This window comes from Ptychodera flava (genome assembly GCF_041260155.1).
Source record: "Ptychodera flava strain L36383 chromosome 3 unlocalized genomic scaffold, AS_Pfla_20210202 Scaffold_25__1_contigs__length_14229661_pilon, whole genome shotgun sequence".
NCBI lineage: Eukaryota > Metazoa > Hemichordata > Enteropneusta > Ptychoderidae > Ptychodera > Ptychodera flava.
This window is the reverse complement of record NW_027248279.1, coordinates 6751261-6778530: the sequence shown is the minus strand read 5'-3', so window position 1 is coordinate 6778530 and position 27270 is coordinate 6751261. Positions and strand designations below refer to the sequence as shown.

Below are 27270 nucleotides of genomic sequence, written 5' to 3'. Positions count from 1 at the left end.
ATTATTTTGAACCAAGTGGACATCACGTTTCATTGGCTGCATTTTGTAATTAAAATTTTGGCAAAAATCTGAAAAATATTGACTGGAGAATATTTCATAGAGGCGACAAAAATTAACTTTGGCGCTCAAAGGGTTAATTCTAAAACATAACGGAAAACCTTAAAGTTATTTCTTGGTTCGTATGTAATTTTATCAGACGTCTAACGATGTCGATTCCTCGTTATATTTACATTAAGAGCTGGTCTGGCTTGGGGCTGTCGCCATAGCGTTAACTTCAGATAACATTATTTCTCGTGCGTGTCGCTTGATCGAATTTCTTTCTCTGTTTTCGCGCGCAATCAAGGCTCTAGTTTGATTGGACGTTTCTGTAACGAGAGTCTTCGCCAAGAGCAAGAGTGCACAGTTTGTGTTTTCAACTCCGGCGAACATCTGCAATGCACTACAGATCGTCGGTCAAAATTAAGTGTGAGATATGCACAATTTGGTAGTCCCAAATCCAAATACTCTGTTCTCGTCACTATAGCGACGGAAAGTACAGGTAAATTGTCAAACAACAAGTCAAATGTTAAATTCATACATATTTGGCCATTGAACATTTTATCGAGTCTACTGTCTAAAGTCAGTGCCTTCATTCTAACGACCATAGTCAATAAATTTAAGATTCTTTTACACTCTTCACAGCGTCATGGCAACCGAAATGATCGAAATAAGAAACCGCATACTGATGGAAATTTGCTGAAAAATGAATTTCACGAAGCTAAATTTTAGGCGAGAAAATTTTACAGATAAAATATGCGGGAACAAAGGGGGAGCAGAGTTGGTCATGCCGAGTGTATATCATATTGTACGTTCAGTCTCACGATGCAAGGACTTGACGGGAAAATCAACAACTTGTCTTAATTGAACCGACATGACATTTATCAGCCAATGGCTTCTAAAACACACAGAAAACAAACAAAATCTCCTGGTAAGCAAATCACAAATTCGGACAGAAGGTACTAAGCTCCTACAGCAACATTTCGATATGCTATTTGTTTGATCGAAAAGATACATCATTGCTTTATTCATTTCATCTGAGATGTACAAAATTTGACACATTTTAAACCCTAGGGTCAAACAATGCAAAAATCTCATTTCATTGCATCAAGCGTAAGATTATTTAACAATTGGCACATATGAGAGAGAGAGAGAGAGAGAGAGAGAGAGAGAGAGAGAGAGAGAGAGAGAGAGAGAGAGAGAGAGAGAGAGAATGTCTTCCGCCGAAGGTTTACGATATTTTTACCGCTTTACCCTGCATAATATGCCCCTAGTGTTATGATTTCATTGAACCCTCTATGTCAATACACAATCGTCGACAATTATATGTAAGATCTAGTATTTCGTGACCAGAAGAAAGGTTATGTCAGCGACTATTGACTGAAAGTAACCCTCAAAACTTTGTTACAACCATTCTTTAAAATGTAACGCTTTCCTTTTACTGGAAATCCGAAATCAATGCAGGTCGCGAAGTTATTCCGCTACAACAGAGCCCTTGCTTCGGGACTAAAATCCCATTCTCTCCTGATTCTTAAAAAAGCCCTGCCGTAGTCGCTTCCCCAGTGCTTTGAATCATTTCGGAGTTTCCTTTATTTTTGCGATTTGAGCTCAGCGAATCGAAAACAATTACCGAACAATCAGCCTTTGTGACTCAGCCAATCAGAATCACGGTATGTTTACAGACGAAGTCATTTTCTCACAGAGCCGAACAAAGGAATTGTTTCGGCCACACAATGGATACCAATCTGAATAAGAGTCTCTTTGGGTGTTCATTTTAACACGTTGGCTATTATCAATGTTATTTTTCTTTTAACACAGTTCTTTGAATCAAGCGTTACGCAGACATATTGTGGTGCTGTCATGTATTCACTGTGATTGAATTAATTAGTCGTTTTAAGGGAAAGCGAAAAGTTACGGAAGTACGAGTACAGTTTTAAAACTTATTTTAAAAAATAACATAAAAACTAGACTCAAATATTGTAGTGCGGTATTTTCTGGTGATTTACATTAAATGCCAGAAAAATAAAGAAAGCGGGTTTATCTTAGGCTAACATTAACCTGACCCAGTTATCGATAAGTGATATTTCCATAAAAATTTCAACAATGTACTTATTAAGTGTCGCATGGATTAATCTAGCGATGTGTTTGCAACATTGTAATACCACTGGACACGAAACGAACACTTCATCGGCGCTCGGCACGTGCCTTTTGCACAGCTAGTCTACGTCTCTCGTTTACTCAGCGCCCCGTAAAGTGTGCGCCAACCCACATTCAAGGCGCCGTCCTCTAGATGGGCGAGTGACAGCGACCTGAGCGTTTGTTCACATTCTCAATCTCAGAATATGTGGCCTCGTGGTTTTCAAACGAAGCAAAATGTCGGACACTTGCAGAAACTGGAGTGCACTGTCCAGGATTTTGCACTGATCAGTGTTGGCAGATTACAAAAGCTTTTCATCGTTTTGTTTTTCTCAAAAAAACCCGATTATTATGACGTATTGAATGGCGACGTGATTGGCCCAAACAAAAACAATGGTTCTTACGTTTCCAACACAAAACCCCGCTGTATCGTACATTGTACCGGTGTTGACAGTAGATCTTTGCGCTGATATTTCATTCACGGAAAAGTGGCGTGTGAAAATAATTTTAGACAGTTCTCTTGGAATTCTTGTCTAATCGGAGGCTTCTTGCTTCAGGGCGTGTTCTTCGTCAAAAAAGATCTCTTTTGGTGGACGATTAGCGCCCCAAACACAACACAGTGTAAAGCTCACCGACAAGCTATAGGCTACTGCCGAATGCACACCAGTCCGCGTATTACAACTCGACAATAATACATTTATCCCAAAGGCAATTTTCACTGCCTTAAAATTTTTAAGAAAATGTACGGGAATTCAGATTGATAAAATAGATGCTGGAACTGTCTAAATCGGGTCCGAAAGGATGACAGGTTATTTCGCTGTGATAATGAATATTTTTATTTGTTTTAGTATTAAAAATCATTGGTATAAAACACGTTGATAAAAAACCACGCTGCCTGGACGATAATGATGGCGACTAGTAGTAAGATGATTATATGCGTGATAAATCATTTTAAGAATTAGATCGTTTGAGCACTGGCCAGTTATCTGGGTAAAAGATAGGATGGAACTGACTTCATGGCTTCGAAGCAGATGATATCTTGCCAGATGTTTAGACTATGTAACGTAAGGTAAGATTTTCCGAACCACAGTGTATCAACAAGTGGTTTGACAAAGCACAGATGTGATTCCATTGACAAGTACCCGGATGTATTCGTCTGGTCAAGCTGAATTTATGATCACCGAGAGTCTTGAAATATCCGATCAGTGCGTCCCTTATTTTTAGAAACATCGATACGACAGCTAAAGCAAAGTCATACGTCATGTTTTGTCGAACGTTGGTTGATAATGTTTTGTGGTTGACCCGCCCTCAACGGTATTGTGACTGTATAAACAAATTACACAATTCGTAGTTGCCTGCTCCTTAAACGATATTTGTTTTGTTTATTTTGCTTTTAATAATACGATGCGTTGCACTGCTATATAATGTAATTGCGTGAGATTCTGAAATCCGTAATTCGGCTTTGATATTTTTTATAGATATATTTGAAAAACCGACACTGGTGGCGATTTCTTCACTGTAAGAAGTCGTTCGACGTCGCTTTGTTTTTGCCGACCTTTCTTTTGATGCCATTCTGAGTAAGATACTCACCAGATCAGGTCCTGCACATGTCGTTTCAAAACTTTGCATATATCGTGTTCGTGCTCAGAGTACTCGGAATTATTGTAATAGTAAGCATTAGCGGTGTTGATGAACGTTTTTGTTTTCAACCGCACATGATTTTGAAATATGCTGAAATATGTAACTTGCAAATAATGAACAAATGAGTAGTAGGTAAAGACGTGAACAAACAAACAAACAAACAAACAAATAATTATTGTCCTGAAAACCATTTACATCTAAGGTGACGTTTAAAATTAATTTCACCATTACGTCAGTAATATCCCATTACTCTGACTTGAATACTGGGTATTTTCCTCATTCAGACGTCTGAATATCATATAATATCGGATTCATTTTATTCATCGAAGTCATAACAAAATGAGGCACGGTAAAATAGTCAGAGCGAAATTGTCACATGATTGTGCAAACTTTTGAGTTCAGAGTGGACTACATTCTCACCGTATTGGGCCGATGCGGCACAACGCTGCACTTCTCAGAATTCGCGCTCTTTTAATGTGAATGGCGGTTGATTCAACTGTTAGTTGCCAGTACATTGTTTCGAGGCTTCCATAAAGGTGTTGTCGAAAATCAAATAGCTGCACGCGCGGATGGTCGCGCGCCACGCGACTGGCATGCGAGATATTGTACCAGACAATAGATTGATCACCGTTCATGCATAATTAATTGAGTGACGTTTGCTCATTGGCTGGAAAAAATGAGGCTACGCAAGCTACTGAAAAATTTCCTTGTTCGAGTCAATCCAGTCGAGTGACGTGTTTAGCATATCACTTGTTTAAAATTATCATCGACAACAAATCCAAAACAGCGCATTTTCAGAATAATATCTTATTTGTTCCCTTTTAGAACTAAAATATGAAATTTCGATTGCAGAGGTTACAAAGAAAAATATCAAAATTCTGACTGTAACGACTGCCGACTTAGGGAGTCGGATTGCAGTCCCCAGAGGTGTTTTACAGGTACCTCCCTTAATAAGCGAATGTTTTACTTTAGTTAGGTATTTAAATCGAGCGATAAACATTCACATTTTCATTTGACTACGATTTCCTTTGCTTGTCGTCCAACAAAATCGACGTCACCGTGTTTGTCAAGTGTTAGCTGTTGCCGATTTTCGACTTCATTCAGAGTATTTGTTGCGAAAAGTGGGAGAGAGAGTGAAAAGTCGCCCCCTGTGTCATTGCAGGCGACAACGCATTTTCCATCCGACAGGGATAGCCTACAAGACGGTTTCCATCATTGCGTCAACGACAGTTATCAAGACGGAGTTCCCGGGTCGTTCTCCCCCACCTTTCGCTAACGACTACCGGTCGTGCAAACAAATGTCCCCTCAGAACGACTGCTCCAACAATAGTTGCAAGCTTTCCTGTCCGATGTTCCTCACAACAACAGGTATGGCCTTCAATTTACTGTCCTTCAATTTATCACCGTGTTACGACGTGCAGTCTTGTCTACGGCTAACTTTTCTCGACATTCTTTCCGATTTTAAGATGGTTACTCCTAATTCATAAGCTGGAAAACTTCCTTTTTCAGACGTGACCTGATATCTAATATTAAACAACGTGACGTTTAATTTTACTCTTCCACGTGTTTGGAACTTAATCACTTTAATTACTGAAGAATTTCCACCTAAATAATCATTTGAGAAATGTTAAAAACGGACAAGAGAACGTCAGTTTGTTTTTTAATAGATATTTTATTAAACATACAATATCGCTATACACATTTCTCTTTCAAAACTTTGTGATTCAATACGGAAAAAATGATCCTGGCCATGATCTAATGCACCATGTAGACCAACTATACCATCTAAATTGTGAATTGGCTCGTCATATCTTCTGGATCGTGTATTGACGTCGATTCGCGATATAAATCACTCTCAAAAGTATTGTGAAAATGATTCGACAAAAGCCTGTAATCTCCAAAAGATCAAGAAATAGGCTTATTCTTTAGTTCCTCTGTTACCCGCCAAAAAGTGAATCAAGAAATTGAAGCTACTTTGCCGAGACAAATGTGAACAAATATTAATGCACTGGATTTTCTACTGCTATATAAATTGTTGAAAAATTACAGATTTGTTTCCAAAAAGAAGTGTAATCGGTGTCGCATTGACATGTCATAAGCTTAAAGATTTTGTTTGGATTTTATTTTGAAAACGACAGAAAGTGTCCTCACTTATTCAAAGGGGTATTTATAGGCGCGACTGAAAACGTTGTTTTTTCTTGCTGCTAGACACTTGGAAAAATAGATTTTTCAACGACCGTGGATTGAGACAAGCGGAAACAAAATATTTACGAATTTGTGCTTTTATTAATGTAAACTGGTGAAGTCTGATAAATCTGTTGCCTGTAAAAAACTTAATTTTTTCACACAGTTATGAACAATATTTGTGATTTTGTTTTCATTTTTATTGTCGTTTCAATAAATAAAGTGTACACTCTTATGGAATTCCTGATATTCGGTTATGGAATGCCGCATTGATACGGCTTGGAGATTCGACAGTTACCAGGCAGGACACACAGACACCAGTTATCCAATGTCATGCATTACTGCATTTTCTTGAATAAACTTTGTGTTTCTATCCCGACAAAGTTAAGAAACTTACTGTTTTATTTACAGCCGAGTCGTCGTACGAGTGTTTAATGCGGGAACGCCAGGGAGCCTGGGCCGGAGCGACGCCCGCACAGCAAAAAAGTAAGTCACCGAATTTACTACGTTTCGCCACGGTGCCGTGGTTTCGCTCACTTTTGACAATGCGCAGTCACTCAGAGAGTGTAGAATAGACTACATCAATCTCCGCACATCAACAATGGAGGGTGTCATCTCTGTAGCGATGCTATTACACCTGTTTGACGTTGCCATCAAAAGAGAGAATTATATATTTATTCAGCGTATTACGGGCACCTACTGTGATATTGGGTGTCTTCTATGCACAGGAGAATGCGTCTAGTGGGTAATTTTGTGAACACAAAATGTAAAGCCACTCACAAAATCAAGCAATATTGACATCACTTGACGGCCACGCTGACTGTCCGTGTAGTTTACATGTAACGCACTGGGTGTCCTAAACTTGCATTATCCATTCTGATTCGACACTGTCACGTTTATTTATCTCTACATCTATGATGACACGTGTGTAACATTTCCGCAGACATCAAGATTGGGTTTTGTCTTGAAGAAATATTTACCAATTTAATGAAGGAAACAATAAACTAGACACTGATGCAACAGTTCGAGTCTGTAATACAGATTTAGGGAAAATTTTAATTTGCAAACTTAGTACATAAATATTTAATGTCATCTCGACATTAAAACGAAGTGCAGCTTTTCACATGAAGTCATCAAAGTCGTAATATTTTTAGGGAATGAATTTACAACTTTCCCACTGTTGCGTGAAGCGTGTACTACCTTGTTGGGCAAGGGTACTGTACTTTATTATTAAATCAGTTTGAGTGTCTCTAATTCCCCACCACTCTCCTTGAAGGACAGCGCCACAATCAAAAAATAACATTTTGCTATAGAGTGAACAGAGTCTAAATACGACAGACAATTCTTTTTGAACTGTTCAGCGACGTTGATGCCGTGTAGTGCCGCGAGACAAAATTTGTTCTATGTCTACATCACCAGCATAGGACGCCATTTCAGCTCGCTGAGTGCATATTTCACGCCAAGAATTGTCATAAAATTTGGAAAACATCACTGTATGAGTATTGCCTTGTGTGAGCTGTTGAGACGTGATTTACCAAAACTGCGCCCGCTTAGAACATTAAAAGGACGCGGTTAGATTTCTATCCACGAACATGGACAATCTAGACTTGGTGAGATTGGCCGTCATAGCGTTGATGTCTGTATCTGCATGTCTTGGACGGTACGGAGATAATACGCACTCATGGTCGATTACTATGAAGCAGGGTTCAGCGTAAAGCTTGAGCTAATTAATAACTGACTGACCATAGATTTTCCGCCAACGACTGTCCTAGGTATCTCGCGCAAATACCCCCTTTGACGAGTTTTGACTTTGCTCTCAGTCGTAAAAATGACTTTTTTTCAAATAGAAATATACATCTCGATATTGACATTTTAGGCTATGTGAGTTGACGTTGCAGCAACTTTAAGCCATGCCGATAATGGGCGACACATAGCACAGCAAAAGATGTACAATCTATAACCCGCCAGAATTCCAGCTTTCTGATTCATGTGCCAAATAATTGTAATGCGCACGCGTACTCTTGTCAGATGCGAAGCCACCGTCCGTGGTCAAATACCGACATCGATATCACAAATCTGAATTGAGAAGTAGTGGAGCATGGTCTATCCCGGACAAATGAACACAGATCGTTCAATATTCCCTGGAATCAGGTCGGAAATTTATCAAATTCAGCTGGGCTGCAGAATCAGGGAATTTAAGAAAGCTTAACCAGGAGTACATTTCCGAGCAATCAAGTCAACAATGCCGCTGAAATTTTAAACGGGCAGCGAAATGATGATTGAATCTCATTGGAAACTCGGATCAAGACAAGACAAAAATATTCAATTTTTTGTTCCTTCAATTTTTCGGCAAAGCAACATAGGGAACGATTTCTTTTTAGAAATTTCATCAATTGATTTTATTACAATGCATGCTGCTAAGTTACGGAGTTTACACGAAATAAAGAAATCAGTAAAATAGTTTTGATGACCGGTGTACAGCTTGATAACACTTCCAGTGTACAGAGCCTCTTTGATCTTGATGACTCCAATTTCAATCGTCAACTTTTATGATAATGCACACTACATACACAGATATACAAAGAGGGAACGTTCTGAAATAATTTGCCCTACAGAGTAGATCAAGAGAATGGCATTCCAAGTACATTTTACAACATTTCATAAATAAAGATTTATAGGCTACAAAGCTAGCGGTAATTTAAAGTTCTATTCAAATACACTGTGTTTTTTTTTCATCATGAAAAGCCTCCGGTCCAAAAACTTAAGTGCACGGGGACTGAAAACAATAATTTAACCAGTGTGGCCTCAATATACAGCTGTTGTCTTCAACTTTCTTAAGATGGTGGTTTAGTTTTGGTCTTTTTGATTTTTCATGTTTTGACTTCTACAGCAGTTTCTCAACATATTTTAGAAAACAGTTTGACAACACTGTTCTGTGATCTGAGTGATTTTATCATCAAGGAGACTATCTTGCACTCTGAAATAGAAATAGAATACTTCAAATGATACAGTTGTTGCGCTAAGACGTCTCCATTGGACTGGTCCAAGTAACAGCTTGTAGTACGCCGTAGTAAAATATGACAATTATGTGCAAGTATTTGTGAATATTGTACGGGGCTCAAACATACTTCAAATTGGCAGCAAATAGAAGCAAATGAATTTTTGTGTGGCCTTACCAAACAATATTGTACGCAAATGAAAATTAAGCCCTTGTCTTATCGAAATGTGGCATTATTTCGTACGCTCGTGATATAGCTATGAATATTTCTAATGGGAGGAAACGTCTTGAAATTTATATTATTGTCAAAATGCTATGACAAAATTAGGTCTCTACAATATCTGTTGTGTATTAGGACAAGGATTTGACACCGAACAGCGCCGTTTGTTTGTTCGTACTTTACCGCAGACATGAAGACCAACGGCCTGACGAACATCAGTTTAGCTTCGTTGATTAGCATTTACTGGTACGCAGCCATAACTCTGTTGAACGTGCCCGCACGTGTAGGAGACATTCGTTGAAACATGAAGAGTTATTGGCGTTCTCTCTTCTATTTCGTGTTTTTGGGTTTACCGACTGATGACTTGGTAGTATTCATGAAATAGCAAAGCCATTCTCCATAAAGGATTGATTAGCTAGATAAGCGAGGGAGGCTCGGAAAATCTGCACCCCATATACAAATGGTTTGGTCTTACCTAACATTTGACAAGGTAGGCATTGTCTAATATAAGGGATGACGGCTTGATCATCCCGCTCTATGGACGAATCGATTGTGTTATACAGTGGAAATATTCTTATGTCAACTGTCCGCTCGGAAGGACGGGGGTCATGTCTAGGCTAGATTGACTGATATGAATCATGCGAATATCGGGTTACTGTGACATTTAGTGGTGATACTGAGCATCAAGTCGATCAATGAACAAGTATTTGTGAGTTTTGTTAGTGAAATAATGGACTGCTGATCAAGTCTTGCATCGAGTCACAGGTTGTGAACATGCCACTCTGTGACATCCATGGTTGGATGAAGTGCGTGTTGTACTGAGATACTGTAGGATAGAGGGCGGGCAAGTGGATGTGTGTTGTGTCAGAGGCTATAGGATAGACATCAAGATAGGTTGACAAACAGGTAGAGAAATAACATCAAACAGAATGTCTGGAAGGCGTGCGGACACTTAGCAAAATTGGACTGAATATTGAACCTGGAAATCTGATAATCATTTTGTATAACTTGAATGTCTGCATTCCTTTAAAGTATTCTCTTATGATATCATCTGTTTTGTGATGAGATTTATTCACTTTTCAGTAAAACAATTCCAGGAGAATGGACTCTCGTTTCCCATCTCAGGTCAAGGTTATAATCTATTGAGAGGTAGACTACGTTGGTAGGTTCACAAAGAGGTTATGTCATCGGTTGGGTGGACGGATTCATTGCTTTCTTATGTCGATGGACGAACGGTTTAGTACCCGGATGAGTGGATACTGAGGGGCGATCGCTGCGATTGTTAACGTTATTGTATAGTGACGGACACTATTAAGCACGGTCGATCGTGAGACTCATATACAAGGCGTGGTTCTGCTTGGCTAGGGCTTAGATCGACCGTAAAGCTCTCTCTCTCTCTCTCTCTCTCTCTCTCTCTCTCTCTCTCTCCTCTCTCTCTCTCTCTGAGGAACAATTGATCGCTGGGCAATTTTAGGAGACGTTTTCGCGTCGTTCGGTCCAAAATTAATAATACAGAAGTGAAATATATTGTCCCTGCAGTTTACAGTGTGGTAAGACAAAGAAGTGGCGAGTGACGCTTTGATCTTTAATATTAAACCAGTTACTCTTCCAAATCAGTCAAACACATCTATTGTCTTCTAACTGTGTATCAGTATCGTAGGATGGAATCAAAACACTAAATATTCTTTCCAAGACATGTGTTCACCATGCAATGAAACATCAATGAAACAATCACGGACTGAGTATTCAGGAAATAGGGAAGCTGAAGTTCAATGATTTTGCATTTATCGAAAATAAATAAAATCGATAAAAAGTTGAAGCGGTTATTCCGAGGAATAAATTCATTTGAGCTAACTAACGTGCGTGTAATGGTTAAAGAGACTGGATCGTTAATTTTACCTTGTTTTAATGCGAAGAGAATTGAAATTTGTTTTAAAATAGCCCCCCAAAAGAAGCTCTGTCCTTTATACGAGATGAGCGTTACGTACAACTACACAGTGCCGTACGACTAAGTTTGTAGTTTAACGTATAGTCGCTAACCCATCAGCATAAATTCCAGTCTGATCCACGAATCCATCACTGTTACTGTATCTTGTTTGTCTTTCAGCGAGGCTGCAGGCATGTCTTAGCCATCATTCCTTAAACGTGATTCAAGTTGCCAAACAATGTACATGAAAGCGATTTCTCAAATTATACAAAATTTGAAACACAAAAATAAAAAAAAAACACAAAAAAGCTCGAATTTGGTCTCTTTAAATCTTTGACAGTCTAAAATAGAGCGTAGCAGCTAATCAGAGTTCGATATCATATTTTCCAAATTGAAATATGACAAGAAATGCAGCGGAGAGCTGAGATGCGTTGATATAAATTTCCAGGAATGACAAGAAGCTATCCCTCCCCTCAAGCAAAGTATATAATGAAATTTCGGAAATACCATTTGCCACAGTGATAGCCTCAATATCCTAAAAACCGTACTTTGCCTATGGATTGAAATGCACTTATATCGACGAGAGCCGCCGAGAACGCGTACGTCTAAATACTGGCAGTCGTAGCGGGACACAGGTATAAGCGACTTACTTGGTCTACCCTTGATGCTAGATGAATTTACGCTGTAATTAGCCTCTATGAAACTGCCGCGGAGTTAAGACCCCCTAACGCAGTGGACAAAGAGCACTACATCCCCCACCTCCAATATTAAAACGTTATCCAGCAACAAACAGAATTTCGGTTGATTGTGACGAAAGTATTTCCAAAAAGCATTCTCCGAAATGTTTTGATTAACAATATGGTTTGAGTCGTAGAAGTTAGAGAAGACAGCGAATCGGCTTGATGTGTTGTGGCGAAGTGTAACTTACCGTATTTTATTGATAAGTGCAAAAAAAATTAAAAAGGCTCATAAATGACCAAAAAACAAGACACTTAAGCATAAACACAAAACATGAATACATGAATACACACATGAATGCATACATACATACATACATACATACATACATACATACATACATACATACATACATACATACATACATACATACATACATACACACACATACATACATACATACATACATACATACATACATACACACATACATACATACATACATACATACATACATACATGCATGCATGCATGCATGCATGCATGCATGCATGCATGCATGCCATACATACATACATACATACACACACACACCCATACATACATACATACATACATACATACATACATACATACATACATACATACATACATACATACATACACACATACACATAAAGACATAATGAAAAAAACACGAATTCTCGTCTTCATATCTAGCAAGATTCAACTGAATTTCAACTAAAACACGTATCAGTCAATGTAGGAAAAAATCGACTGTTAAGAGTATGACGTACAGTACTTTGACGTGAATTGCCGCTGATACTGAGGGGAAGGATTTCTTTGCTGTGTTCATTCAGTCGTTTTGGGTTTTGCAATGAAGAATGTAGCAATGTATTCAGCCAATCGTATCGACTGTACCATGCAATGACCAGCAACAATGTTTGGTCGTGTAAAATTGCCGTCCAGTAGTACACACAGCCCGACCATCAAAATAATAACACATTTGTTAAATAATAAGTTATCATAACAAACAAAATAAGAAGGTACTTTGGCGCCAATTGTATAGTGTGTGGATTTCGAATAAAGAAATTGACATACAAACACTGTTGAGTTCAAATCTTCACGGCCAATATTGCAGATACAGCTAAATTCTTCATCAAAGAAATATGAACTTCCAGTTGATACAAAATAAGGTATTAAACCTTGTGTGACGGTGATTTGCTTTCATTGATCTAAAATCGTTCGTCTTCACAACTTTGCATGGGGACTTTGTCGGCTGTTAGACTGTGAATTAATGAGAGAGCTGGATTATATACTTGACAATGATGATCAGTGCGTTATTTAAACTTCAGAGTTGTGATTGTACATGGGAATATTCATCATTAGTTAATCGATCAATATCACAGAGAAAGATTGCCAACTGCCGGCCTTAGCTCACCGGTCGACAATGAAAACGAAGCAACGTCCTTAGCGATAAAGATCAAACCAAACAACGGACGGGGCAGAGACCGAAGATCTGTGACTAATCGAGGCGAATTACCATCAAACTAGGGGGTACGGTGCATTTAGAATATGGGCGATTACCTGCTGTAATAGCCAGGGGATGGTTGTAATGGAAACTGCCGTACAGAGTCTCCCCTGAGATGCTAGGGATCAAACATAACATTGCAAAACAATGTATTTTATTGTGATTTAATTTCATTTGCCATGGGCTGTATCGAGATTGAGTTATTTAGCTAAATGTTTGGGCTATTAAAGTCCACGTGGATATGTCAGTCGAATACCTCATATTGTTTTAGTCCTGAACTAGACGCTATCTGTTCGTCCCCTCAGCGATATCGACTCGATATACAGCGATCCAACTCAGTGCCTTGCACTGAGAATGGCACAGAATGACGCAAGAGTGTCCCTCGATGCGGTTTCTTTTCTCGTCTCAAATTCCGTCAAATTTCTGAGGAGAACATTTGAAACAAAGTTTGATACCTTGTCACTTGCCGTAAGATCATGGAACATTCTGTAACGCCAAGTCCGACTTCCGTCTTCCATAAATTAGACTTGGTTCAAGTCGGTGAATTTCTAAAAATAAAGTCATTTGCAGTAGTTTCTCATGTGTCTCTCCTTTTTCATACAAACCTATTTGGAATTTGGTAGCCCAGGCCAGGTTTTCCTAGCGATTGAACGCGTTACCTTTGAGTCTGCGCAGTCTGAGTTTGTTTCCGCCGGATTCACCGAGAGAAACTCCCCTGTATAGCGTTCAACCCACTCATCGCATTTACCCCACTCACGGGTTTCACATTAAAACAGAACACAAATCATCGCGTTTACCCCACTCAAACATTCACAAATCACAGACTTGAACCAAGTCTATCCATAAATGAAAACTCATATGATATTTCAAATGTTGTGGAAGCCGGACATCTACAAAGAAATCCACAACATGTAGAGGTGAAAGGTCACTGCATTGCCAGAGTTGCATTCACAGGTCGCGACTTCAAATAGTTTCTATAGGAGTCATGGATGGCGTAAAGTGGGAACTCCCAAAAATTCATTTTAGGAGAAAGGGTTGTTAGGACTCCACTGTTTCTAGGTATGCTTTTTAGGGTGAAACAGTACCTTTTCGGTCAATATTTAATCTCCGCTGCACCGTACAGATTGACCTTGATTGCTTACATTAGAAAGTTGATGACACCAGATAAAATGAATATGCAAAGTCAATGGTAATCATATGACGAGTGAGTCAAATTGTTACCATAGGCTTTCTTGATTTTTGAATTTAAATCATACGTTTGTCTTATTTTTTGTAATGTACATAGTTTGAAAATCCGTGATCTCGCGATCCACACAGATGATCCTTGTGCTTTCTTTGATATAGCAAAGCCAGACTCCATGCACTAAAGTTGTTGCTTGCTGCGTTGCCGTACCGATTGGAAGTACTGTACGCATCCTCCAGTGCCACCAGACAGACCGACAGACAGACCAACAGACAGACAGACAGACAAACAGACAGACAAAGAGAAAGAAAATAAAAGAAGACAGATCTTAATCTGCGGGAAAACAAATATTTCATGCAGTCTAGTTAGTTTAGTAGGATCTCCTGTAAGGCATGTAAACCAATCGTCCCTGACTGTACAATGCTACGCATTGGTTATAGTGTTGTTGGCAGCTTCCCTTTATCAGTACACGGACAGCATTGCTTCAACTGTGGCACCTAGTGTGAACACCATTCTTTGCCTAAATTTGAGATCGCTACTTTTTTGAAGTCTCAAACAAAAACAGACAAAACAAACACAAAAACACACAGGCAAACAAACAAATATAAAAAACAAAAACCCAAACGTATCAGATAAACAATAGCTTGTACTCACCATTTCGTTACCTAGGTTGTACAAAAGTCACTTGATATTCCAGACAGAATTCCTTTGTTGTCCAGTATTAAGCATTTAATATTTAATCGACTTTATTATAGATGAAATAAATCATATAGGAAGTTTAAAAAAATCAACTGAGTGTAGGTTACATTCGGCGGATAGACGACGGAGCAGCTGAATATCCAAGTATATCCGAGTATAACGATGATATTGAAATGTCTCTGAATCATTCGTATTTCAATTACTATGGTTTGTCCATTGCAACGCTGAGAAACCTGGTCGGACAGTGTCAAAGGGCTATTTCGTATAATTCCCTAATCCCCTAATTGCAAAATCCCTTCCAAAATCACTTGATCCGATCGCAGATTCTCCGTCATTTCGCCAACGAACATCGCGATCACTTTGGAAAGTGCTGTAGCAATTGTGTCCGACACGAGACTTCCATTACGGCCATATTGGACAGCCCCGGCGAAATCCACCGCGTCGCCATAATCTTACTGAGGACGCGCGAGTGTTCGTTTCAGGAAATGTTGGTCAGCGATTCCGAATCTCAGTACAGTAATTGAACTTCCAATACCATCACACCTAGCAGATGTTGCAGATTATCTTTGGCCCGGTGATTAGGCTAATAGCGTCAGAGTTGACTAAAACACATCTCAGTGTAATGAATGGTAGTCTTAATCTCCATATGAGTTTAATCTGTCAAAGTGTTGATCAGCGTAAGTACGCCATGGATACGAATACATGCTTGCCAACATGGAGTTGAATTACCGTACTCATTGGAGACTTTTCGTCCGCTTCTGTTTGTAATTCTTTATTATCATTATTTTTTGATCACGATTGGTTTCTACTTTGCAATTTGTGATTGACAGAACCATTCCACCTTCGACTAGCAGCGTTTTTCCATGTTCGTACTCAGAGATGACTCTGTCATAGCTACAGAGTGATATACAGTGCAAGAGCTGAGGCACATGGATGTTCTCCATTTCTAATGACTAATTTTATGCAGATTAGCATACGCAAACAAAGTCACCGGTAGACTTTGCATAAACGAATACTGACCTGTCACTCTTTAGCATCATACAAATGTGATGATAAGTGATGTGGCAATCGTACCTTGGCGGGAAAAATGTCGCTATCTTTCATAGACACACTGCACTCCTGTACCGTAATGCAAAACCAATGCATCTTCTTTGATCTCCAAGAACGAACAGCTTTTCCCCTGTACAGTGCCGAGTTCTCATTCTCGGGTGAATGTGATATGTGAGAAGGAAGCCTTATAAACGATGCAAACAGGCCTCTGAGTTTTTTAGTCTTGAATATTTTCCCTTATAATGACAAAAATGACCTTAAATTGTCGGCGAATTAATGTTAGTTGGACTGAAAATTTGCATAAAATGGATGGAAAAGAGACATTTAATTTTTCAAAAAACGAGCGATGTCTTCATTTATTTGTATGAACTCGACAGTAAATTAAGTCGTTATAAGAACGTAAGACGAATATCGTTGTCTTAAAGTTTAGAAGTATGTTTTTTAGTTCGTGTGGTTTCATGCTAACGATCTCGTAACAATTATTTAGAGTAAAAATCGACTTCTCCGATTATTCCCCGGGGATATCTTTCTTTCATACTCGTGATTTTTTCAATTCAACAGAGAAGTCGAATGTTTGAACTTTAAATATCGTTTCAAATTTCTTAAAGTGGTGTTTTTAGGATCGAATTAAATCTTTGAATGGCCGCGATCGTATTCAAAAGCCCATTGTTGTCACCAACACTCGATCGAATATTATTATATGCGATTGTGAAAACTTTTTTGTCAGGGCGTGTTGCATTAAACTCAAGTCGCTTTCAATATGGCGACCACACTGATCGACTCAATCGGCCGATGAATGCGCGCCAATTTTGACAACTATCAACCTTACGTAGGCAGTCTCTGAAAAATCACTGATGAAAAAGTCAAAACGGCATTTTCGGAGTAAAATGGATTGCAACTGTTACCAACAGAGAAAAAAGCAAAACACAGCCACTGGCCATAACGGTCAAAATAAATGATTAATCTCCAAAATTTATAATGTTTATGTGTCATGAAAGATTCGCATTAAATAATGTTCTGACCTAATTAAAAAGTAAATATTTTACTTTATAATGTGACGATGATTTCATTTGAGTTCTATGGAGTACGTTTTTGTGTAGACATAGATATAACGCCATTCACAAGAGCTTGTTTCCCGCCGGAGGGAAATCATGAAAGTAACCTACCACAAATGCACGTTGATATTTTGTTCAGCCCACCAAAAATATCTATAGTCGGCAGGATAGAATAAAAAATTCTACGCTCTGTGTCAGCATTTTATGTCAAATATTTTGTCGTCACGATGTTTAGTTAGTCCCAAGGCGTTATCTAGTCGATGGAACTACATGGCATGCCGTCGTGATTTCTGCATCCATCTAGTTGTCAAATTTCCGGACGGGTATGTCATCATCCTTTTTTTCCTTCCTACACCACATTTCAGTTTCCGATGGATCTCGATTTGGCGCCACACTGATAGGATAATAGTTTGAAGCGCTCGCTGTAAATTTCCCGCCGAAACTATTTTTGTCTGCGGCGGCGGTTAAAGCATGTCGGCTGATATCAGTGTCGCTGAAGCAGAAGTCAAGGTTATCGCTTTTCGGCTGAAAAATACTCTCATGCCGAACAAAGAGATCTGAGAAGATGACAAATAAATTGAGTCAAACTGGAACGAGAGTCCAATCATACCGCGAGAAATCGTCGAAAGCAACTCTTTGAATCGTTATTATGTGCCTGTCCCATTCAGGTAGGGCCAACCATACCCGAGGACTACACTCAAATGAACCAATATGTTTCAACCACAAACCTTCAAACGTACACCAAATGAAGAAGACATAAAACGTTGGAGGTAGCAGAGGGACTGGGAGACGCATATATAGATATAGTCAAATGGCGTAAGTGACATGAAGACATACAGACAATGTGAATAATTGACTGATAGAAACAAAGACGAAAGCCGATAAAATAAGGACACAAAACTGGCCCACAGATATATATATATATACACTGTCACACACAAAGGTACAAAGATATAAACATACATACATACATACATACATACATACATACATACATACATACATACATACAGACAGACAGACACACAGACATACAGACATACAGACATGAAGTCAGATAGACGCTTACTTGAGTCAGTTAAACTGATGATTGACGGACTGATTAAAGCTTAGCAAACAACCACAATGTGCAAACTCTGTGCTTCACGCTCTCTTCAAACAAAGAGGGTATAGAAGGCAGGAGAGGGTTGAGGGAGGGATTGTAGAGGGTAAGGGGTTTACAATTTCAAAAAAACCTTACATTGAAAATATATGTTTGTAATTGTTATTTTGGATTGATATCGTATCATGGAAGGCGATGTATATTGGGAAACGAGTTGAGAGAGAGAGAGAGAGAGAGAGAGAGAGAGAGAGAGAGAGAGAGAGAGAGAGAGAGAGAGGAGAGAGAGAGAGAGAGAGAGAGAGAGAGAGAGAGAGAGAGAGAGAGAGAGAGAGAGAGAGAGATATTTCGCCCGATATTTTTCAGCTCCACCAAGCCTTGGCCTGCAATTCACAGGTTCTATCAGTGGCTACATTTGCATACAAATGACATGTGGATATCTTCAAAGTAACCAAGATGAACTGCAGCTGTTGTAAGGTGCCAATGAAGGATCAAACGCGATGATCACACGAGGAAAACAAAAAATGTGTATAATCATTGCTTCATTGGCTAACTGATCCATTTATTTAGTTTTCTTTTATTGATGATTGATATATCGACGCGTACACCAGAATCAAGCCCCATTGGTATACACAATTCAGAATCATAGTATGTAGTATTGTTCAATTTGTATCGAAATAAATATCTTGTGCAACACAAGTTAGATTCTGTGATTTAGAATGATGTATATGTGCAGTGATTTGTTATATTTGTTCTCCCCAGGTTACGCTTCATCGATACCACCTGTACCGAAACCCACCATGGATCCGACGCACACGCACATCAGACCAGGTGAGGTAGATTATATGTATGCAAATCAACATACTTTAGGCTTGCCTTCTCTATGTATGTATGTATGTATGTATGTATGTATGTATGTATGTATGTATGTATGTATGTATGTCTGTATGTCTGTCTGTCTGTATGTCTGTATGTCTGTCTGTCTGTCTGTCTGTCTGTCTGTCTGTCTGTATAGGCGGGTAGCTGAGTAGGTAGGTGGGCCTGTAGGTCTGTCCGTAGGTAAGTTAAGCTTATATGTTGCTACCAATGGAGTGCGTACATTCTTGCGAGGAGATCACTGGGTTAATGCAATCATAACCAAGAAACTTTACACATTCAACCTGAAAATACTTGATCTAAACACACGGCATGTTGGCTATTTACTGAGAGCTGTCAAAGCTGGACAGATGTGTGTATCAGATAGTCACAACACCGATATCGTAATTAAAATCTCTCCTATCCAATTCACAGCATCCATGCAGGATGCAGCGAGAGATATGAACATTGTTGTCTTGGCTTCTTGTCGGGATATCTCTGAAATATTCCCTGAATAAAGCGGAAGATTTGAAGCTGGTGAATTGCATAGCATAATAGCGTTGCCTTTGTTGACAGTTCTGGGGGAAGTGCACAGGGTATCCGTTCTGAATGAATGATAGATTACTCGACCGAAGACTGGGATTCTCTCATTTATGTCAATTTTTTGGCGCGGTTGTCCTGATAGACGTACTGAGTGTCGTCTGCTACTCTGCCAGTTCCAGCTAAGTTCATTTCATTGCAGCACAGTAGTTTGCACGCTCGACCGATGTCGAGTTGGGAAACGCTTATAGTTCGAAATACTGTCGAAATGCCAGAGTGAGAGAGAGAGAGAGAGAGAGAGAGAGAGAGAGAGAGAGAGAGAGAGAGAGAGAGAGAGAGAGAGAGAGAGAGGAGAGAGAGAGAGAGAGAGAGAGAGAGAGAGAGGGGGGGGCGGGTTCGTGAAAAATGGTCTGTCACTTTTCAGGCATATTTCCAGAAGAGGCAGTGTGAAAACACTGCCCGTACAGATTTATTGCGTTTATTTAAGTTTCTAACATTAATTAAAAAATAATTATCTTAAAATAGTGTTAGAGAGTACCATGGGTACCCGATTCAATATTTTGAATGCGAGCACTTCATTTCTGTCGGTTCAGCTGCATGGTGTCATAAATAACCTGATTTTTGTGATTATTTGGTATCACAATGGTGTAGTCATCCAAACTATTTGAACGCTTATAAATTAATTTTCCAACAAATTAAACTGGAAAGCGGCAGCCCTTGAATGGTTGTAACGATGAACGATGTTGACAAGAGGACATTAATGTGGTTTTAATTTTGAAAGAAAAAAAAGAACAGAGTAACTTTTGTTTGATTGATGTGCCTCTGTACTCGCTGTACTCGATGAAAGACCTGGCATGGCAGCTGACTTACTCTGCTACCTGGGTGTTTCACCAAACATCGTTACTTAGATGTGATACCGCTATTCGGTTCCCTCCTCGGAGATTTTGTAAAAGAGGATCTAACCACAACTAAGACAAGGGCGAAGACACGTACGGCTCAGCTCTTGTATCATTCTTTCCCTAAAGTCAAGAGAGCTCGAGACCGGGGCTCGAGATAAGCTGCTTTTTTTTATCAACTTTGCAATTGTATCTAGTTCAGTATGCTACATCGTTGCAATTATTTTTCATGTCAAACTGAAAACTTTCCATACGAGATGAAGAGAAAATGCGATCTTGACAACCGAACAGACACTAAATCATATAGATTTGCATCAATTAAAATGCGATACGTGTCCTTGGTATTCCGGACGAGTGGCAGATTACATCTTCCATAATGAGGAATCATTACACACGTCCGTGTGAAATGACAGCCATGGATAATAAACCGCGGGCAAAACAAAATAGTCCCGTGGTGGAAATGATTAATTATGGTAAAATATGTAATTAAAACATAATTAAAGAAACGTAGAGGAATGTTTCTGCTATAAAGGAAGGAGCGTTGTTATAGATTAGAATTAAATTATTGTTACCAGGGATTTTAAAAAAAATGGGCAACCCCGTCGACATTTATAATCCAATCGAAAGAACTGCTGGTTTCCATGGCTACTATCTTAATTGTGTACGCAAAGTAAAATTCGAACGCGGATGAACGAACGAAAGAAAAGGAGAACAAAAAGGGGCTTTGATAGAGTTTCCCCCCGAAAGATGCGTATCAGAATGGACATGGGTAGGGACAAAGACCGACAATTTGTCTGGCACCAAGATAGCAATCTCTTTCATAACAAATGTTATTCAGAGTTGATTTCAATTATTTCAATAAACACCATTGCGGGATTTAATTACCATTGAATTTACATGCAGTGTAGAGCGATTGGGGTGATGGCGATGGACGAGTATTGCCATGACTGTAGCCGATCAAGCCGTGACAGTACGTTACTACACAAAATCCATACAAACAGGCGCGATCACCATGACAGTTGGAAATGGCATGTTGTTCAATGTCAGGACATTGTCTCCAAATGTAGTGACGCCACTTTAAGATGAAGCCCTATTATTTTGAATTCATTATTATTGGTACTAGGATACGCGGCTAAGTATTTGCCGTGGACATGTTTACCTAGTGCCATTAGTTGTAACTTTTGATGTCAGTGATTTCAGCATTTTAATCTAGAATACTTCTGTAAAATACATAGAAACATCATTTTTCCACTCTACAAATTAATTTTAAAACCTTAGTGTTCAACCACTTACATGCCGTATGTACGTTGGAAGTGTCAAAAATGTTGACAACAATTGAATTGAATAAACTGAATTCGTGTATTACAGACTAGAACTCAGTTATCAACACTGACTTTGCATATTCTGCACGAAGCGTTGCCTTCGCAAGGCTAATACTCCGCATTTACAGATTGGAGAAAATAATGTGTTTGTTTTGTAGAACAAAAGTAACACAAATATTGTCAAAAATGGTAGCAATTGTTCTTTTACGAGACCAGTCCCAAAAATGTTGGAAACGGGAAGAGATAGCAAAAACTGCATCTCTACATCCCGCGATTTTAATGTATTTTAAATTTATTTGGAATATAAAAGAAACGTGTCGGTGAACGAAGTACATATGCACCGGTCCATGATGTATGCGATGCTTTCGAGATAAGGCGGGAAAAATGATTGAATTTTGTCGTCTGTTCGGAGCATATGTTGCGCAAGCATTGTGTTGTAAATTTCGTGTCGATTTCATCGCGAGACAAGTGTTTTGCTAACACCTCTGCTGATAGCAGGATGCGATGACACATCGGAAATGGACATCAAAAGAAATTGACATCTCCTTTGAAATGGGGGAGGAAGCTATCGGCAACCAATCGCCGCCACATTTATCGACGACACTGCAGCGTCACACTCAACCTCGATCGAGAACTCTTGTTCTGTGTTGGGATCTCGTTTGGGTAAATCGCACGTAATTCGTTATCCAGCTTGTTCAGAGATGTAAACATGAATTTCGCAGCCAGTCTAGCCTAACACCATGCATTCTAGATCTGAAATAAAATGACAGACTTAAAGAGATTTAAACATTGCATAGAACAGTCCTGAAATATTACTTAACACTCTTCAGGAGTTCAGGGTTTGGGTTCGGTTTTAAAGAAGCGCCCGGAGCTGAAAATTAACAGAAGTCGCATTACTTTGCAAATTTGCCAAGGGAGCATTTTCTTCAAATCTTCCAAATCGAAGGAAAACGTTTCACAATGTCGCGCTTATTTTCACGAAAGAGGCTGTTTCACAATAATAGAAAAAATCCCCTTCCTTGAAGATAACTGGACAAGTCTGAGTGATGAGAATTAAGGAAACTCAAGCCGATAAGAGAATACCTCACAACAGAACACCACTTCAATATCAGGCCTAACGAACAAATCATATTGTAAACAACTTGGCACGAGTATTTCGTAACGAATCTCATTTACGAACCACAAGATTTCCTAGATTTGGCAACGTAAGGAAGTTCACGCACCGAAAGTAAAAGACTTCGACTTTTGCTCACATTTTCCCCGAGTAAAATTTCGACCATTCTCTTTCAAAATAAAGAATAAAATTCATGGTCACCATGGAAATCTTGGTATTAGAGGAAAAAATATTTAATAACGATATTTGAAATTCAAAATGGCTACCATCCCGGCGTTATCCCAACGGGGAAAATAAAATTCCTGATTTTCACAAAACTAAGCTGGTGAAAATTTAAAATTTGCCCCATAAGCTTCAAAATGAGCCGTCATAAGTGGTAGACCAGGATGATATTGTATCAGTTCGAAAGTCTGATTATCTGTCCCCGAGGCGCATTCTACCTTACGGCATTCCCCAAATTTCTGGTTTTGTGCGGTTTGTAGGACTATCCCATAATGCGTTCAGCAGGTTAGCCCTTGTACGGCTGAATTTTGTATCCGTTATTCCTCTACTCTTCAATGGCATACATCATATGCCTTATAAAGTCAATATTCCTGAGAACATTCATGTCCAGAGTTCTAGTCTGATCTAAAAGATGTTCCCGTAGGAAAAGGAAGGGGTTGTCTTCCTTTCTAAACGTATCTCCGATTTTTATCGCGTTTGTGTCAGAGTACAAAACTTCCTCAATACTTATCAGAACAGTACTCATCATAAGAAAAGTAACCCATATAAAATAAATTAATGCGACATTAATTAACACTGAGTGTACACAAAGACAAGAAATGAGGAATTTGGTGCTGTCACATATTTTCTATACATTCATGAAGACACTCCTCCTGCCTAAACTTTGTCTTAAATATCGACAACATCCACTTCCTGAGTCCTCTCCCTCTGTGCAACCTTCTCCCTCACTGCCTATATTCCTCATTTTCTCCCCTAACCCGTCTGTCAGTACACGTTTGTCCCTTCGCTTGGTGTTCACTAAGTTGTTCATTGCTGCGGTATCAGAGACATGCTGTCTTGTCTCCGTGATTTGGCGCCAACGTCACGTGATAGACACACACACACAAAAACACGCATTGTATTTTGCGCAAGGATCATTCCTGGCGGCAATAAGAGATAGAACAAAGACGATCCACGTCTTTCTCAGCGTTGTTCATTTCTCACATCATGTCAGTCTGATGTTTATGACTTCGCTGCATATTTTAAATAAATAACGAATACAGATACTCTGTCAGTTTTGATGATAAATCGTCATAAGTAAGGCCGGACCGTTTTCTCGGCACTCACAATTATTGAAACATACAAATCAATTTCACGCCGACCACGATTTGAATATAATCGCCCTTATACTCGATTAGATACAGGCAGCCCAGAACTTGGCTATCCACGTGAATCTATCTCTATCAAGAGACGGGTATGGAACAGGAAGGCAGTTAGCGTCACATTTCCAAGACATCTTACATCTTTCCGATCGAATCATTAATGGTCAAAATATCTGACCGCGTCATATTTATGCTGGCGTTGTCATGGAGAGACAGGAAGAAAAAGGGTCCGCCGCTCTTCTCAATGACAGACATATCAGCGAAATTAGCAAGGCTCGAAACATACGGACGCTAACAATTGACGATTTTAACGCTAATCGTCGGAGAAGTTTAAAATCAGTAAAGTCCAATTAAAATTATATTTAGCCACTTTGCTTCATATATTCACTCATTATTACGTCATGACGTGTCTGGTAGTTAATTGCGAACACTTTAAGTCCAAAAAAGTTCGACGTCGCGTCACTTCGACTACATTTTAGATGTGTGAAGTTTTATAGTCATTCAGCAATTCTGTGAAAACGATTTTGCTTTCACATCAAATCTTTGAAAGTCAACAAATTAAAATTTTCAGGAACCAATTGTATTGTAATCGACAAAATTTCGTGACATAGTTCAATATATGTGCTCTGGATCTCCAAATCACTGTTATAAGCAATAAATATGATTTAAAATAAACAAAAACAAAAACAAATGAGCAAATATATGAATAAATATATACAGACGTATGACTGAAAATCAATTCACCAAATAAACGAACGAGCCAAAATATATGAACACATAAATAAATAAATGAATAAATGCTCCTGTCATCCTATTTTCTAGGTGATATTTTGAAGTTTACTTTTAAGGGAACATTTTTTTTCGGTTTGAAGGTAAACAAAATTGGATGATTATAAATCGCACAATTTGGTCAGAGTCGTGAATTTGAACTCAGAACATCTGTGACAATAGGGAAAAGTGTTTTGTATGAACGACATTAGTGTAAAAGTGGTCTATAGTCAGTTAAATGTATGAGTGACTGCATACAATAAATGAATGATTTGTATTCCTTTGGCCAGGTGATACATTAGAATGAAAGTTTCAACATTTCACCCACTAGTTTTTTTTTCGAAAATCACAAACGCTCCTTATTAATTGCGGATAAACGGTTTTATTATGTGCACGCAAGTGAATTGGAACAAATACGAAATGAAAATCGGATCGTTAACGCGGAACTTGTTTTGGAACATATACATCATGTACGAAAGAGAGAGTTTCTTGTCAAATTGAACACCATTTCTGACGGTGATGGGTAAATCTTAGCAGATACATAACACCTCCTTCTTGCGATGATGTATTTCCATTGCTGTCTCCCAGTTATTTACCGATGCGATCGATTACAATCGCTTGAAAAACGAGCTGGATGACGACTACACGCTGTAATTTTCTCCTACTTGAGTCTGCATTAGCGGAAGACAAGCGAGAGACGGAAGCGCCGTCATGTACCGCTGCCGATCCACTCTCTCATGGATTCTCGCGCTGCGCGATGGCGGGGTCGCGAGGGTCACCCGCTCGGCCGCTTGAAGCGCTGACGGACTGTGATGCAAAGGGCAATTCGAGGCGAACCTAAGTATGTGTAAGACTGGAGTTATTACACGGATGCTGGTCAGGCAAGGGTACATTCACAGCGTCTCGCGACGCGGATCAACCAACCGATGTAGGGTATGAATAAACAGCGTACAAGTAAAATCATTTATTCCAGTTGACGGAGCGAACTAGTGGGCAATTCATGCTGTTTTTGAACTAATCCGAACAGACTCTTAATTTAATATTACTAGCATCAGCCCGAATTGAAGCTCTCATTTGCACACAAGAGACTTAAAAAGAGCACACTTGGTCTTTTTAAACACTAACTGTATTCGGTCTGATTCGCTGTCCCACTGGACGAAATGATTGCTTTACAGGGCTCAACAACTGAGGGCCCGCTCAGAGATGATCGAGTGGCAAATCTTGCCGTTATTACATTACCGCGTCAGGGCTCTTCAAGGCTACTGTTCCACAACTCTCAACAGAGCTTTCATCTTTTCTTGTGCGTGGAAGTCATTTTTTAGCCAACAGCAGTCGTTTTTAGCTAGATACTAACGAAAAATGAAACTAGTGTAACAGGACGTTTTGTGTTAGGTTCATCTACGGTGGTTAGATGCCCATGAGATGTATGAACTCAATCTCACAGCATTCAGTAACGCCAATCATTACCGGTACTACGTCAAACGTAATTTCATGTGCTCTCTGGTTCAGAGTCACTGAGTTGCCAATGGGATGATCAACGCCCAACAAACTCGGTTCTGATTATGGGTGTTTCTGTGCCGTAGCATATGGACTTAGTTTCAAAGAAAGGGGTGACTTTGTGTGAAAAAGGTGACAAAATTACAATCCAGCGAAGAAGACAAGACACTTGACAACTATACGCCTGCTGTGACTGTCCGATGCGGTAGAACTTTGAATCCAAGTATTGTGAGCGATTGGAAACACCTTAATGATGACACGACGTCAAGTTCAGCTACAAAGAGTAGAAAATACTATTTTTGAATATTGATTTATTGCAATCAGAGTTTCGTTCTTTTATGTGTTGCTGTGAAGATGATGATGATGATGATGATGATGATGATGATGATGATGATGATGATGATTTTGTCATCATTGTCGATATTAATGATGACTACATCCATACTTATTATCAACACATCGTTACAAAACACTCTC

At 39.2% G+C, this 27270-nt stretch overlaps 1 protein-coding gene across 1 annotated transcript in view; it reads left to right on the top strand.

Moving 5' to 3' along the window:
* The first annotated feature begins 4742 nt into the window (after positions 1–4742).
* The window catches only part of LOC139125221 (transcriptional regulator ERG homolog), a 55174-nt gene continuing 32646 nt past the window's right edge, over positions 4743–27270 (top strand). The window contains exons 1-3 of the mRNA XM_070691319.1: positions 4743–5181; positions 6409–6483; positions 19200–19268. Coding sequence (XP_070547420.1) covers positions 5112–5181; positions 6409–6483; positions 19200–19268 — 214 coding nt within the window. The 5' untranslated portion in view covers positions 4743–5111. The remainder of the gene's footprint in view (positions 5182–6408; positions 6484–19199; positions 19269–27270) is intronic.